General features: G+C 38.5%; 1 protein-coding gene across 2 annotated transcripts; it reads right to left on the bottom strand.

The window, feature by feature from the left end:
- Nucleotides 1-1,861: 1,861 nt before the first annotated feature.
- LOC103174602 (MOB kinase activator 3C) lies at nt 1,862-14,658 on the bottom strand. 2 transcript variants are annotated; one of them, XM_007887048.2, is made up of 4 exons: nt 14,444-14,658; nt 9,016-9,574; nt 4,884-5,086; nt 1,862-2,470 (listed from the first exon to the last, which is right to left on the bottom strand). In XM_007887048.2, the coding sequence occupies exons 2-4, from the start codon at nt 9,431-9,433 to the stop codon at nt 2,441-2,443; spliced, it is 651 nt and encodes a 216-aa protein (XP_007885239.1). In that variant the 5' UTR covers nt 9,434-9,574; nt 14,444-14,658; the 3' UTR covers nt 1,862-2,440. The 2 variants fall into 2 exon arrangements, with proteins under 2 accessions (XP_007885239.1, XP_007885240.1); XM_007887049.2 differs by having other exon boundaries at nt 14,453-14,658.
- Between the last annotated feature and the right edge of the window lie 3,208 nt (nt 14,659-17,866).

The following is a 17,866-nucleotide window of genomic DNA, read 5'->3' as shown; positions in this document are numbered from 1 at the left end:
CAGTTAGTGTGAAAAATCATTGCTTTCTCAACTGATGGTAATAACACTCATGACAGTCTTCTGAGAACTCACTGCTTATTCACACCAATCAATTGTGACTGACAACTGTGAGATTAGCACATGTGCTTTGGCACCACTCACTACAATCAGTAATACTTTTTAAGCTTTTTGTTTCATGCATTTGTTTGTCCCTCCCATTACCCCTTCATTATAAGTAATCAAACGTTTTGGTGTTATTAACAAGAATTTATTGATTTTAAAAAAGTACAAAATTAGAATATAAGAGCATTTGTTTTAATGTATAGAATATGCCTAGGACAGAATTGAGAAAGATTGATATCAAAAGTACGACGCCCCTCCAAGTAAGTTATGTCCGTCTATAACAAACAATATAGGTTTTCTGTATTGATAATTAAAGCATCTTCACTGTGTAGAGATTATTTTCAATTAACAGAAATCTTTTAATCATTGTATATAATCAGTCCTATATGTCTTATGTAGAAGTCTGGCTATAGACAATCACCCATACCATTCAAAATTTTGCAAGGAACAGCTCAAATCCTTAGAGTATTTTGGTACAAAGTATTATAAATTATTATTATAACAAGATGTTATATTAATGAGATTTAAAGTATTGGAATATGTTGGGTGTTTGATTCTGATACAATATTGCTACCTTTACACAATTTCATAGCTGTTTCAAAGAATGGCTTCAGGGTAATCTCTTGGCCAATTAGGGCCAGCACATTGAAGAAATATACTGAACAACAACTTGCATTTATATAGCACCCTACATGGGGTTTAGCATCTCGCAGCGCTTAACAGTGGTGGAGTCTGAAGCCGAGCAGAGGTGACCGTAAGGCGGAAGAATTGAGGGAGAGACCTTAACCTCATCCGACTGAAATGCTACCTTCAATTTTGTAAAAATTCACGTTCAGACATTTACCAGGTCACAACAGATAAAAGCTTCATTTCACATTCATACATGCATGCATGAGAGAGAAGGGAATAGCAGGGTATGGGAAGAGGCTCACGTGGCGTATAAACACTGGCACAGATTATTTGGGCAAAATTGTCCTTTTCAGTATTGCAGATTCAATCTATATAATTCATACAATACAAAATTACATTTATAAACCGCCTTTCCCAATGCGCTGAACAGTTAGGGGTTAGGAACAAAGTTTGGGGGGGGGGGGGGGGGTGGTGTGGTTGGGATCAATGAGGGTGGAGGACAGGGAGGGTGGAGGTAGGAGGGTGGCCGAAGGCACGTTTGAAGAGGAGGGTCTTGAGGCGTTCCTTGAAGGAGGCAAAGGATGGAGCGAGGTGAAAGGATGGAGTTCCAGAGGGTGGGGCAGAGAGGCCCGACTGCTGATGGTGGGCGGGGCGGGAGACATGGAGAAGGCCAGAGGCTGCTGAGCGGAGGGAGCAGACAGGTTGATAAGGGGTTAGCAGGTCGGAGAGCTAGGAGGGGGCAATGGCCGTGGAGGGCCTTGAAGGTCAGGACAAGAATTTTGAACTGAAACCTCTGAGGGATGGGGAGCCAGCGGAGCTGGGCAACGGTGGGTATTGTGGGATCACGGAGACTGGTGTTGGCGAGGACATGAGCTGCAGAGTTCCGGGTGATCTGCAGCTTGTGGAGTGCAGATTTGGGAAGGCCGACAAGCAGGGCATTGGCATAGTCGAGCCTGGCTGTAATGAAGGCATGGTATATTATGTGACTCACATGTCTACCGGTGTAAATCTTATAAATGTACTGTAGAAACTGGGTAAAACTGAACCTTTTATTCTTGTACAATAGTTTATTGGTTGTGTATAATAATGCTTGCATTTGGTATTGTATCCTTCATATTAGGAGGATGTCGCAAATGGCTTCATAGGGTTTTACAGTGAAGTGGAATGACTCTATATGTTTAGGCAAACTTTTCAATGTCAGCAAGTGATTTGTCAAACATGAGTGAACTGTTCCCTTTATCTGTTACTGTATGCCTAGTGCATGTAAATAATTTGTCCAAAGATAAATTAAGACCAGACCGTAATAGATGATTAATTAACAATGCATCATTATATTGATTGAGAGGATTTGATAGGAAAGGATTAATTCAGGCAGAATATTCTATCAGTTTTTTCTAACCTGTCTGATAAGTTCCTGACAATCTAGAGCTGGGTGGTATAGTTTTCTGTGGCTTAGAATAAGGAACAGACGTGGCAGTCTGGGAAGGGTGGTTAACAGATGCATTTAGGAAGATGTACCCACCAGCGAACTTTAATATTAAACATTCTGTTGATTAATATTTCAATACTGACATTTTCTCTGGGTTTGCAGGGAACCGGATGACATAACTCTTGTGACTGTACTTTTTTCACATCAGACAGCGAATGGCTCAGTTGTTGGGTTTTATTTCACATTGGAGAGGTACAGTTCGACTCTAGCACGTTGGTATCAGTAGCAGATCTTCTCTGTCATCAATTTCTGTTTTAAACAAAGAAATATAGAATTAAGCATTTTCTTGGTAGCCACAGAGAAGTGGAAAAATGTAGAATTGGATTATAATGTCTTAACTCAACATATCTGTTCACCATAAAGGTGTATGTAAACACTACTCATATTCCTAACAAGAAATCACAAATAAAAATTTCGACTGTTGACCAGATGATGCTGATCAATGGGAACTCTGCTCAGATGTCCCTGGAGTATAAAGGATTGCTTCAGACAACAAGCGGAAAATGTTGAAGAAGTTCAAGTGGTTAACAGTGATAGAAATGCAAGTTTATAATTAAATTTGGCACATTATATTTGGGTATCATATTATATTAATTATGTTACATTTAATTAATTTTCATCAGAAACTCTATACGGTGGGAATAAGTGAAAAGTGGCCCGGTCCAGCACAATTTTCCCCAATATAAGTGGTTGGGAAGTGATTTGGTACATTATACATGTATTTATATACCTTGAATATTTGTATGGGATAAGATATGTCAACTGTACCATATATTGTAGTTCAATTTACATAACCCACAATGTAAACATATGACCCACAATGGGGTCTTAAATGTGGGCTGGGCTAATAATACTCTCTAACCATGTTCAAATGTTTATAGGCGACATCAATTATCTAATTAACCAGCAACAAAAAGAATTGCAGGATTTATTCCTAGATTTTAATTTGCATTTGGCAACACTGTTCCTCTAAAATTTGACAAACAAAACAATTCCCAATTATTTAATCTAGTCAGAGGTGAGAGACTGAACTGAGCAGTGTGGGTGCACTTGTCCAATCAGGGAAAGAATGAATGATCTCTTCTGTTGCTTTAATATTGCACCAAATACAGATTATAATAGCTGAAAGACTCAGGAATCCGGAAGTCATCCAACTATCTGAACTATCAGCAATGAGTACATAATGTAAATTTTTGGAACATTAGACGTGTAAAGATGTTCCCTTGGTATGTCATTTCTTAAAACTTTCCATGCTAATGAACTACTGGAAGCATCAGAATCTATAGCAACGCTGATATTTACGAGAAAGTTCAACATCTACTTCTGTGCTCTGAAGTAGGCCTGTTCGAATAGCCACAAGCCAATTCTAATTTGATCCCAGTGGTCAGATAACAACCCACATTGAAAAAAAATCAATGAAAGACAATTTGTTAACTGTTTAAAAAGAAAACATAAGCACACTGCTGGGTCAATGATATTGGTACCAAATGTCATTTTAAGGATCCATTGCTGGTAAGAGTTTATTTTCTGGAAAAATAAAAATTGGTGCTTGAACATAGTTGTACAATTAAGAGGGGGAAAGGGAAGTTTTTTGAAATTACTGCAGCAATTATCATGGTTTGGACATTTCCAAATTGATGAAAGATCCCTCCTGTATTCCCAGAACTGCAAGACATAAGGCGGAGGCAGTAATTGTTCAAAGAAATGCAATTTTGAGAGTAAATAGGAGAATACTAGGGACCAGAGAGAGTCAGTGAAAACACGAGAAGAAACCAGGAATGTTGAAAGCAGAAGAGAGATAACAGCTGTAGTGAGAATGGGAGACATTGAGAGTACTTTTGTTTGCATAAACTGTTCAAATGAATGATATTATATTATTATTATAATTACATTATAAATTGAATAGATAATGCAACCAACCATGCAGTGTGCATCATCTTTCTATTCAGTTTTTTATAGGCACCTGGCACCACTAGCATCTCTGACATTATTTGCAGTATCAGTAATTGCTGTGTAATTATGTGCAATAATTCCCTCCGTCCACCCCAACAAGGATGCAGCAAACTCCAGACATTGAAAGGACTGCTTGAACTGTTCAGAAGACGGTATTCTAACCGCAGGGACTTTTCTGTCTGTATTGGAACAAATTCTTACCTCTCTATATAATCCAATTCATTTGGACATTAGAATGCTGGATTGAATCCTGACTCTATATTCCACTGAATTGCTGCCCACATATTATCAATAAAATAATCAGCAAAGCAAAAATAGATGGAACATGAATCAAGAGCAGAGGAGGAAAAAGGTTTGGGGGCAAGTTAGGAATTGGTAAACAAAGAATTCAGCAGAATAGTGTTGAAAGATAAGAGAGAGATGATTAAGGTTAGTTAAGGTACAAGATGTGTTTGTACTGTAGTTATTGCATGGATAAGGGATGGTCAGAATTGGGTTGCAGCATTATTTAAAAATAATGGAAGTTAGATGAAAGTTAGCAACAAAACTAACATCTGATCTTGATAAGTTGATTTGTTACTTCCATACTCACTGGTTTAAAAAAAATCTCATAACATCGTTTCCACCCCACTGACAAAGGTTAACCTACTGGAGATTACGACGAACAAGAGATCAATAGGCAGATCGACAAGCAGACAAAGGTACATACCAGTGGCTCCAACTCCCGTTCGTTAATCAGATCAAACTCAGTCACAAAATAGTAGAAGTGCTTGTAGCAGGTGTTCACATGAGCCTCGGCTCCCATGGTGGTAAGCCGGTCAAAATGATGAATATAAACGTGAACAAAGACTCGGAAAAGCCTGGTCAGAATCTTCTTACACAGCTGCTGAAAATTCTTAGGGAAGGGAACACCTAGGAAAAAGGAAAGAATGAAGTGGCAAAATAGAGGCATTTTCTTTTTATATAGAGTTAGTATCAACACTGCTTTATACCAACATCAACAACTTGCATTTATGTTGCAATAGTAAAATAATCTGGGCTTTGTACTGCTATTAGTCTCTGATGACGCTCTGTTGTGGAAAAAGTCCTTTTGTGATAGATAAGCTAACAATGAATTTTAGAAAACAAATTACAGGAAGAAATAAATAGGCCCTTTTAGCTCTTCTTGGGAAGAAGACTTTTAAGGATGTAGATTTATGCTAATTATCAGACTTACACCAGTGATTTCGACAGTTTCTAAACACAGCTGACAGCAACATTACTGAGAGGAAACTGTGGTGCTCGCATCCTCACAGGACCTGTGTGCCATAATCCTATTCACCTGCTATTTCTCTGGATTTGTTTTGTTCAATTCCCTTCTTTAATTCCGTCATGGACTCAGCTTCAACAGTGCAGGAGTTATTTCGTAAAATACAGAAAAACTGCCCAAACCTACACTCATTTATAAAGCAAACTGTTGCAAATTTGAAACAATTGCAAACATGCCTTGCAGTGTTAAACAACACCTCTTTCCAATTTCTTAACAAGGAGCCAATTACAGGGGACCCCGCCGGGGGCAGGATGAAGGATGGATAAACTAATTTGATGAAAATCATCTGAATGAAAATGATTTTGTTTATGGCTTTAGGTGAAATAAATTTAAACCTATTGTTAAATATATATTGTTGGCGCCTGTTGTCACTAACGTCAACATCACTATGTGGGAGTTAGCTGGTAAATCACAACTGGCAGGCGGCGGAGGGCGATCATTAACTGGCTATTGTAAGCAGGTGGCAGTTCTGCAGTTTCAACCATTCTGCTTCTGTGATCCGCAAATAATATGGAGACAATCTCCAGTCCATTCCTATTTGACAAATAAGCGAATGCTCACTCCTGCATGACTGTACGTTAATGCTGAGTTAACAATAGGTTTGTTTGTATAAATATCAGACTCCCTTTAAGATGGAGGATACAGAGTACAGTCTGCACATACTCATGTATTAAGCTTAACCAAAAAGAAAGTAATTGGCTGGACCGACCAAATTTGAAACAAAGCAGCACAGAGCTATCATTCAATGTGTAATGGAAAGGGATGGCTGTGATTTTGCTTTGGTAAATTTTATACTGCTGCAAATTGCAGTAGATTTCTCTGCTGACCCCAAATTCTTTCACAACAGGCCATGTTTCACTGAAGCCCATGTTAAAAGCCTGGGGTGATATACCATTGAACCAATAAGCTCAACGAGAGCCTTGAGAGTGGCTAAAGCGAGAAAGAGGTAGGAGGGAAAGGTTATTTCAAATATTTAATTTTTTTTACTAAAAATAATATTTTAAATGTATTTAATTACCTCCTAGGTTTCCAGTGATCCACAGTTGGGGGGTGGGGGGGGGGGGGGGTGGGGTGCATACATTAATTGTGGGAATCTACTACCCGCTGATATTTCCAGTTGAGCTAAGAATTTAAATTAATTGAACTGGTGGATGAGAGTGTGAGTGAGTAGTATCATTCAAGGGTCCAACTGCTTGTCTATCATGTCTTGAATGCTTATCTGTGGCTTTGTTACTGGTGAGTCACAGCTGTCAACTCTTTGCCATAGAATATAAGAGAGTTTGGATCTCCAGAAGAATGTGTCAATTGCTTTCAGGGATAAATCTATTAGGACCTTGTCATGCTAACAATGTAGAAATGATACAAGTTTGTATTAATATTTTTTCCATATTCCCTTCAGGTTCAAACACAGCACTTCTTCCTTCATGCATCCAGAATAAATGCATCAGGGCCACCCTACGAATACAAATTTTCCCACGATTTCAGCTGGTGATCAAAAGGAGGCGACAAAGCAGGATCCAGGTGTTTCCTTACAGGGAAGACGGAAAATAAAAAAATAACATGATGACTTTCCTCTCTTGTTTTGCGTTTGCCTAGTCTAGGAATTTGCATCCCCAGCCCTTCAACCTACACAAAAGTGGAGTCCTGCAGCTCAGTGGTTAGAGCACTCGCTTTGCAAGCGAGAGACCTGAGTTCAATTCCAGGCAGAGGGCGAAACCTTGGGCAAGTTTCCTTACTCCACACAGAGCCTAATAATAATCCCTCCAAAAAAAAAAAAAGTTGGTCATTTTCAATCTACGACTGTTTGTGGGACATTGCTGTGTGCAATTGGCTGCCGCGTTCGCCCACAAATATACAGTCAATTCATTTTACAGTGTGTTCTGTGAAGCGCTTTGGGACGTCCTCCCGACGTGAAAAGCGCTATATCAAATGCGAGGATTATTATTATTAAAAGAGGCACAATGGTGTTCATTGGCAAATCTTTCTTCTGTATTTGTTCAAAAATCACATGACAATAATAATCTGTGTTGAAAATACCATAGCATCACTTGCAACTGGCTGCCGAGTTTTGCCCACAAAATACACAGCCAATCCACTTTACGTTATATCCCGTGAAGTGCTTTGAGACGTCTCAACAACGTGATAAGGTGCTATGGCAAATGCAAGGATTATTATTATTTGCGTGATATCACAACTTTGCCCAATATCATCAAACGACAATTACTTAGCTGGTATCCCTTCACGTCAATTAGACAGTGTCTCTCTGAACATCAACAAAGTGGAACAATGCATCTTCACCCATGTTCAGGAGCTTTCAGACATATTGGTACAAAACATTTTTTTGTAGCAATATGTCTGATTGCACATTTTGCTCAGAAACCAAGTCATTGACACAGTGTCATCTACAGGCAAGGCACGGCACAACAGCAGCAGTGAGCGTCCGGGTCTCTTCCGCATTGGGAGAAATGTTCAACTTGCAGACTTTTAAGGTCTTAACGATTAAATCAAACACTTTACATCAGAAGTAAATTAAATTTCATAACCGGCCTACCAATGTGACGATCAGCAGTGTTATTGGGTTGGCTTCTGTGCACTGATCCAGGCAGGCAGCAGGCAGATAAGATATTATGAGTAAATGTTGAAATCGCAGATATACTGACATAATGTGCAGACTGTTATTACTTTTCTATGTGCCCTGGATTTAAACCCAAATCTCCCAAGGTTAAAGAACTGAATACCCATGAATAAATAAACAAATAGTGTTCCAAGATACAACTCTACATTAAGGGTTCAGCACTCAAGACACAGAGACTTCCCTGCGTTATATAAATGCAAGTTGTTATATCTAGGAAATAGGGTAGGTTAAAGTAATTAAGAGCACATCTCCTTTCTTACAACAATCAATTCACATTGCTTGGAATAATGCATCGCACTATGGCAACCGATATTTTGCAAGAATAACTGCTTCACAAGACTGAGCAAAATATCAGAGCAAAGGAGAATTGCAAGGGGCTATGACATTTCTAACATTCGTAACCTTCACTTGGTCTGATTTGCTTAAGGTTAACCTACAGAGCAATGAAAGAGATCTCTGTACTATTTGGGTTCAAACCACAGCATGGTCATTTACAGAAAATGGTCCCATTGTCAGTGTTAGATACAGGAGAGTTAAATCAAATTGTTGAAGCAATGCTATGCACTCATGATCGCAAACAACAGAACATCATTATGGTATTCAGAACAAAGTGAAAACAGTATGGTCAGCAATGGAAGAGAAACAAGAAACTGAATACTCTGAGAAATGTTGGTAGAGGAAACCAGCCTGTAGGTGGTGGGAAGGAAGAAGCTAAAATATTATTCAATTCAAGCACAATTCAAAATAGCTGCGTGGGGGAATAGTGTAGTAATGCTTCAACCTACATCTTTTCTTTTAATTTTCAGTTTAATTATTATTAGTTATCCACCAACAGCAAACTCCGGCAGTCTTTTTTGATCTCATCGTGAGATGAACATTTTACATCAGGAAACTTACCGACTCTGGTTGGGAAGTTCTCCTCATTATTGATCAAGGTCTCGATCCAATCCATCAGTAAATTCATATACTGCGGTGCGGTCACTTTAGTTGGCTTCTTATACTTGTGCTCATCCTGCCATCGGTACTCATATTTGAGGCCACCTGTCATTACTGGGCAGCTCCTTTCAGTGCAGTACTCGCAAATGGTACCATAGATGAGGTTAATGCGGTTGAAGAAGTCCACTGTGTTGACTGCAATCCAATCGTTGAGGTTCTCTCCCACAGGAAGCTGAACTACAGTCTTGAGATCAACACCAGATTTAAGTGAGGCCTGGGCTTTCTTGTACAGCTCAAAGCGCTGGGTCCCAGGCTCAAATTTCTTCCTGGGACGAAAAGTCCTGTCTTTATTAAAGACTTGCTTCAGGCAAAGGGCCATCTCCCCAGTTAGAAAGAAGAGGTTTTTATTTCCTTAAAATGGAATTCAATGTAGAGAAGATTTTTCTTGCCTAAGAAGTATTGATTGTATTCCAGGCCTTCAAATAGCTCAGTTAGTTCTGCCTTTAATGTGCCGGGTTTTCTGTAACAGAGAGGAAGTTTATTCCAAAACTCCAGGAATTATGTAAAATGCTAAATTAAGTGGTATTCATCAACCAATAATAACCCTCCATTTAGAATGGGATTGACAGCAAAAGACTAATATTAGATTTCCTATTACATCAACCCTAAAGTGGAAATAAATTTTAAAAAATCTAATTCTGAGTATGCTTTGGAGGTTAATAATGAAAATGAGCTGGCCTGACAAGTTTTTTTATTATGTATGTGTAAACTGAAGGACAAGGAATTTATGATATTATTGTTTGACGTGACTCAAGCGATTTAGTTCAAAATGAATCACATTACTCAAAAAGAAGCTATTTCTAGCACAGAATTTTATTTTGTATTAAACAGCATTGCTAACTTTTAATGTAAACCCGTGCTCAGATACGTGCTTTCTGGCTTTTGCTGGACTCTCCCCTTCAAACAGATTGATTTACTTGCGCAGCTGTTGCACTATAACCAGACACAGCTATAACACATTGATTTTCAACCATAAGCTTTCATACATATTCAGCAGAGATTTGTGTGCATAGAATTCCTTTACTCTTTGGGAAATATTTTGTACATACTTCCTTGTTTACTTTTAATCAAAGATTTCCTGAATTATGTTAAGAACTATAATGTGACCCACTTAACTTCTCTGCCCTTTAGGTCATCATCTGCTTGCTAGACTAGACTTGACCCTTGTGCAAGTTACAGCAGCAACAGCAGCAAAATTACATTTGTATAGCTCCTTTCATGTCAGGAGGACATCCCAAGATGCTGGACAGTCAGTGTTTCGGACCCGAGCTGGGGGTCAGGATGGGGGAGGAAGGAGGCTAATCGAAGGCATAGTCAAAGAGGAGAGTCTTGAGCTGGGTCTTGAAGGAGGTTAACACATAATGTGCTGCAAAGATGTAGAGGGTTGTTGCATAGGGAGCTAAGCTGCTCAAGATTCAACAACAAGATTATATTTGTATAGTGCCTTTCACATTGGGAGGACGTGAAAATTCCACATATTTGCTCTTTGCTGCAACATCTGTCTACAATTATTGCCAAATATTCAAAAATTCAATACTAGACTTGAGCAGATGGATACATATTCTGTAGTTTTACTTGATTAGTTTAAGAGATGAAAGAGCATTTGTGCAGACATTGATGGGTGGAATTCATGAATGTTCTCCTACAAATACAATCACTACACTTTACAGAAAAATCCCGTGAAGCACTTCAAGATGAATCGTTGTTGTGTAAAGTGCTGGACCAAATGCAAGGATTAATATTATTATTATTATGAAAGTGTGCATTGCACATCAAAGGCTTGATAGGTTGAATGACATTTGGGTGGGAACTCAAGTCTTGTGTTATTCGTAGCTTTTATTACCTTTCCCTGTGGAAAAGAATCAAACGACATGTAGCCCACCTCACACAGAAGTCTCAGAACGTAAACATTTTTTTGAAAAGATTCATTGATAAGCAATAACAAATACTACATGGCAGCAAGATTCAAGCTGTAATTCAGTCTCAAAGTTCTGTTGTTGTTCATTAGCCACTCCAAGTTCACTCTCATGGTTTATGAATTATGATCACGGTTGCTGACAGAGGGATTCAGAACTATTCAGAAAACTATAAACAAACTGCCAACTGGAATGTAAAGCTCTGATAAGTCAGAGTTTCTGCACAGGAACAGTACAGGCAGCTTATTTTAATCAACGTAAATAGGATAGTGAAGATATCTCTGTGGATTCTCTATTTTTCTCTGAATTGACTTCAAAATATTTGGCAATGATTGCAGACAGATGTTGCAGCAAAGAGAAAATATGTGGAATCTGAAATCAATTCTGAACGTGCAGTAGCAAAGGCGTTATTAAGTCGTTCCGAATAGACTAAATGCAAAAGATAGCAGTTGTCCCAGCAGTGTTTCCAGATATGTTATTTGTAGTCAGTTGCTAGCTAGCCCCCAGATTAAAGAGCTAGGGCTCTTTAATCTGGAAATGAGAAAACTCAGTGGGAACCTAATAGAGGTACAGTATATAACATTGGAAATGAGATTGTGAAAGTACTTTAGGTGCACTGAGGACACAGGTTTAGAATCGCAAAAAAGAATTTCAGGACAGTCACAGGGATTTTTTTTTCAGAAGCTAATTAACAACTGGAACAAGTTACCAGCAAGGGTGACTCAGGTCAGAACGCAAGACTCATTTGAAAAACGGCTTCATGCTGTGGTGGAAAGACGGTAGATGGTGTATTCTGGAAGGATAAAATCAAATAAGATGAAGGGCCTTCTTCATCAAACATATCTTGCAATCTTAACAAGACAGAGGTGCACACCCTCAGATAATTGGGAATTTGTTGTAATCCCTGCTGCCCTCCTGTTGTCGCAATTATTTAGTGTCTGTCATCTAAACATAATTAGCACCTTCATTAAGCATGTAAAGTAATATTCTCATATTTATCTGGAATATACATGAGGGAGACAGGACTCTGAGATGCATTGTTGCGTATGAGAAATGCAATTAATTTAGAATCGTTGTGTTCCATGGAGACTATAATTGCACCACTCATATCTTAAAGCAGAATAGGGTATTTGCTCAATTGACCGAAGCTAGATGGAGAGGGGCTTTTAGACCAATCAGATATTTAGTTAAAACATTAGCAGTTGTTGAAAGTTGGTACCAGTGATAAGTTAAAGGACCCTCGGGGCTTAAGGGGGAAGAGAAGGGTTGCTGCTGCCAACAATGTGTCTTAAACACAAACTAAGTCATTCCTTTGGCCAAGCATTTAGTTGGAACAACTCAGAAGGGACCTGACTGTGAGCCATCTGACTTCCATCAGATCAGTCCAGGCTATATTTTAACCTCCCACCTATTTCTCCCTCTTTAAAGAGGTTCTGACGGTCAAACCTCTCCTTATTGAATGGACAGTGAGCTTTCCCATCCCCCCCCCCCCCCCCCCCCACCCCCACAGTCAATGACTGGTCAGTTTAAACAGTTTATTTTACCCCATTTCCTGGAACTTGACTTGCCTTGAGTGAAAATCTACTGTAAGTACTGGTGCAATAGGAAGTAAGAGTCAATTGTGCTCATAGGGACAGCGCAGAAGCGTTGATAACTGTATTGGTGCAACTGTCAAGAAAAGCAAAAGCAGCTTTTATTCTGGGCAACAGTTCAGTTACCATGGAAACAAATAGCTGTTTGAAAACCACTGTGGCTTTGCACCATTTTGGCAGAATGAAGCAGAGTGAAAACAAAATCAGGAAGAACTTTCCTCGGCTGTTTAACATCACAATGAGGCCAGCGGGATTTGCATTGGCATTCTTATATAAATCCTTAATTGAAAAAAGAACAAAAATTCCAAACCACTGACTCCCTCCTCTGAATCGATTTTGAGCAGAGGAAACGTGTCAAGAGGCGAGCGATTTATGCAAAGTAAGATGGTCCCATAAGTGTCACAGGTGGAAGGAAGTGAGTAATGGTGGTTGTGACTTGAATATTTTATTCTGTGTAAAGCAGATACTTGGAGGTTAGCGTTTTACTAGTCATTTATTTCTCAATTTCACCTCCTGTACCTCTCTGTGCTGCACACTGCTCCCTGGAACTGTTTAAATGTTGTCTCCCCATCACACAAGACATTAGCCAAGTTTGGTTTGCATATAGTTTTGCAAAATTCGCTCACAAAATATACAGTTAATTCAGTTTACAGTATATTCTGTGAAGCGTTTTGAGACGTATGAAAACGTGATAAGGCGCTATATCAAATGGAAGGATTATTATTATTATGCAGAAAATCTTCAAGGATAGCTGCTATTGGAAATGAAAGGGTCACTCTGGTACAATAGTTTGGGGTTACGGCATAAAGTAAAACATGCCTGCTTTTCATCTGGCTTTTCTTATGCCTGACAGAGAGGGGAAAAAAGTTTATTATCCTCACGAGTTTTCCTAAAGTTGCCTAATCTGTTCCTTCTGTTCCTGACAAGTTAAATTTAAACAAAAGAAAATGAATAAAATAGATCTGCATAGGCATGAATAGAACCTTGTTGTATTTAGCACACTAATAAAAGTGTGAGTGTGTGGGGAGGGGGGAGAATATCTCTGTGAGGGAGATATAAGACCCCAAGTCATGTATACATATCATAAACATGAACTTCAAGCACTAAGCAGCAGGAAAGTTCATGGACTGCACTGTGTTGATCAGTGCTATATATTTTCTGCCATGTTGTGTCTATGAGCTGCCCTTGGGCAGAAACTCTCTGGAGCTTTAACAATAATGTCTTGGAAAACACTTTGCTCAACTAAGTATCAAAAAAAACTAAAAAACAAAACTTGAAATCCCATTACGACTGGCTGAAGTTACTGCTTCAACGTTTAGCTCCAAAATGAAGCAATATCCGACATTCATTGACTGAAATGTAACTGGTTGATTGGTAGAGAATAATAATAATCCTTGCATTTGATATAGTGCTTTTCACGTCTTCTAGAATATACTGTAAAGTGAATTGACTGTATATTTGTGGGCGAACGCGGCAGCCAATTGCGCACAGCAATGTCCCACAAACAGTCGTGGATTGAAAATGACCAATTTATTATTGTTTTGTCCTTTGGAGGGATTATTATTAGGCTCTGTGGAGTAAGGAAACTTGCCCAAGGTTTCGCCCTCTGCCTGGAATTGAACTCAGGTCTCTCACTTGCAAAGCGAGTGTTCTAACCACTGAGCTACAGGACTCCAAATACAAATAAAATATAAGAAATATGAAAAAAGAAGAAATACAAGAGCATTTTTTTTAAAAAGAAGATCAACGAAGCCAAGAAGACTCGCCATTCAAGAATGTTTGGAAAGAGAATCTCAAACAATGTAAAACTTTAGCACTTACCCCACACACCGTATATAAGTGCTTTGTCTTCTGAAGGCACACACACAATCTTTGCAGTTGCCACAGGAATCTACAGCTGAAGGGAAGGGAAGTCACATTGTTAGTGTCTCAATCTGACAGTTAGTTTGGTGTTTTCCACTCTTACAGACACAATCGCCAACACTTTTCTCAGGGCTGGGAAGAAGGACCATGAGGGGTTGGAGGCTTTACAGAAAGTGCTAAGGCTTCTCTCATGCTTTCCTGTATTTGATGTCACATCCTGAGACAGCCCCTGATCACAGCTGCTCCTTTTTTTTGGTTTATTTTATTAAAGAGACAGCCCCTGATCACAGCTGCTCCTTTTTTTTCGTTTATTTTATTAAAGAGACAGCCCCCTGCGTTTGTGCAACTACATTGAAAAGGACTTCACTATCGTAGGAAGTGCTGGGAACTGTGTGCTCTCTCTGCTCATGTACATTAATTGCTTGACCAATGCATTTCCAACACACTGGGCAATATTCGTGTTGGCAAACTTCATTCATTTCAGCTGCTAAAACAGTACAGTGGACTTGATGCGGAGATAATACCCTCAGTGGTCACTTATGATAGGACTTTAAGCAGATCAATCCCAGGAACATCAGTGATAAGAAGTGTGCACACCCAAGGAATACTATGAGCCACTATCAGCTCTCCCCCAGTGCGTCCCCTTAACCTTTATAAACTGATATCAGCATTCATTCGCCCACGAATATACAGTCAATTCACTTTACAGTGTGTTCTGTGAAGCGCTTTGGGATGTCCTCCCGACGTGAAAAGTGCTATATCAAATGCAAGGATTTTTATTATTATATTATTCATGTAAGATTCATCTGTAATGTTTTGAATTACAGAAGATTTAGTTTTAAAACATTTTTGGTGGACTCTTCACACTCTTTCAAGAAATGATCTTCCTCTGAGATTAAGATACTTTGCTGGTACTGTACAGTAGAAAGATCTCAACCCTGCAAATGTAACTCAAAATTCAACATTTTTTTAAAAAAGGAACAATATCTTCGTGAAAGTGTTGGACCAACCTTACATTAGGGACAGAGCAAAGATGCATAACTTCACGGGCAAGTACTATGGTAATGCTTTTCAGCTTGCTTTGAGTTATAAACAAAGTACTCTTTCATAATGGCAATGTCCTTTAAATCATGCTCGTAACATTAAACCACTGAGCTGTTCTCAATAATGAGCTGTTGAAAACAGCAGAGGCTATAAATAAACCCTTCAGAAGCTGTTTATCACACATTGAGAACCTTTCAATAAAGAGGCAAGTTGGAGGCTGCATCCTTTTCTACCACACTTCTCATCTCCCTAACTTTTAGCAGCAAACTTTCAATCAGAAAACCTTGCAGACTACAGCAACGGGAAAGAAGCTGCAGTATGTTGAAATTCCTAGATTCATTATCTTAAATCTGGCAAACTCTTAAATGCTTCTGGAATATTTAAGGACTGTCTGTCCATAATATATCTATTCCGACAAATAGGATGTTTCTCTAGATTTGTTGCAATTCTTTTTCACCACATTTGTTATAACTCCATCCTTACAGGAGTATCTGCTTATGGCACCAGTGCACACATTGAGTGTTGGAGGTAGTAAGTAAGTACTTTTGGTTCCAAGTAGAATAAAGCAGTTTAAACAAATTCTCTCCAAAGTCATTTAAGTCACTCGGAATGCTCTAAATAAATCTAGATCTGTCCATCTCTCTTACTGTAACCCAACCCACTTAACTATCTGTCTATATATTCTGGCAGGATGTTCGAAGGAGTTTATTTCACCAATTCTAAAATTACTTTTTGTACTTCCTTCCTGAGCTCACTGTGCACTGTAAGTCATTGTGCTTGAAAATATGGAGTGAGCGTCACCATTTCACAGCTTCTCTGTGACTGAATGGGATTCCCCAGCAAACTGGCAGTTTTTTTTAATGATCCAAACAAGAACTTGCTTCCAGCTTTCTAAAACAAAATCTAATCTAAATTGTAGATTCATTATGTTTCACCAAGCAATGAACTGTTAAAATCAGGATGTCATGTTGTTACTTTTGATGTGCAGGCTCACCATGTTGATATCACATAATGGGTGCCTTAGGATGGTGCAGTGGTGCATAATGTCAGGGAAAGGGACTTGCTTATAGGAAGACAGATGAGAACAAAGGTAGGCAAAAAATTAATACAAAATTAATGTTTTATGTCAAATTATGTCAAGACCCGAACTCTCCTTTAAAGTGAATCGCCAATTAACAGTAGTATGAAAGTGATCAATCGCAAAGTTGGCTTATTAACAAAGGGAATTATCTACAAACTCAAGACACGGACTCAGCAATGACCACTGATTAGAAGCTTTGCAAGATGGAAACCCATTGAACATATAAACCTCTAATTACAGCAGAGAGATTTTGTTAAATCTGCAGGAAGATTAAACATATATCAAAACCTAAAAGGAGATACATTAAGGAGACAGAAATGAACAACGAAAAGATAATAGAAATATTGTTCTCTTGGTACCAATGGCAACAAAAGTTCAGTCTTGTGTGCAGACAAAAAAAATGTCTGAATGTATTCAACTGAACAGCTGTTAATATTCATTAGTTTGCTTAAATTGTTTATTTCCTACTTAATTATGTCTTTGTGGCATTTGGAAGGAAACTGCTTGCTGGTTTAGTACCTTCCTAGTCTTGGAGAACAATAAAAAAAAGTAGTGTCTGGACAGTCATAACTCAGACTCGTTTGGTGCAATTTTAAAAAGTTCAATGAAAATATAGTATTTAATTTACTATACATTTAAACATGATGAAGCTGCAGGGTTTGAGGGGGAAGACAATTATAGTACTGCTTGCTCATGGTGAGGGTGGGGAATGAATTTGTTTTCATGTCTAAACAGAGCAGCGTTACAGAAACCTGGAGGAACTTGTCTACCTATTCAACAGGGGAATGGTAGGCAGAATGGTAGATAAACTAAAGGAAGATTCAATCATAGCATCATAGAACGCTGCAGCTTAGAAACACGACATTCAGCCCATCAAGTCACATTGTTTTTTCTACACATGAATCACCTTATCCAATCCTATTCTCCTGTTAATTTCCCATTCCCTTTAATATTCTTTTGATGCATCTATCAGATTCACTTTTTAAAATAATTTATAGAAACCTGCATCAATAGGTATGTGGTTGAAAATTCCACATTCCCATCACCCGCTGTATAAATAATTTTTATTATTAACATCAGCTTTATTTTGTTACTTAAATTTTGCTCATTACTCACTTGCTAATGAAAATAATTACTATTACAATTTACCCTTTGACTTTTAACCAATCACTCCTTAAGCTTTCAGTTCTCGTGAAAAAGTCATAACTTCTCAAGTCTCTCTTCAGAACTGAAATTTGTTCAATGTTACCTCCTTT

The sequence above is a fragment of the Callorhinchus milii genome, unplaced genomic scaffold (assembly GCF_018977255.1).
Source record: "Callorhinchus milii isolate IMCB2004 unplaced genomic scaffold, IMCB_Cmil_1.0 Scaffold5, whole genome shotgun sequence".
NCBI lineage: Eukaryota > Metazoa > Chordata > Chondrichthyes > Chimaeriformes > Callorhinchidae > Callorhinchus > Callorhinchus milii.
Note: the sequence above shows the minus strand (reverse complement) of the source record. Positions and strands in the feature narration are given on the sequence as shown.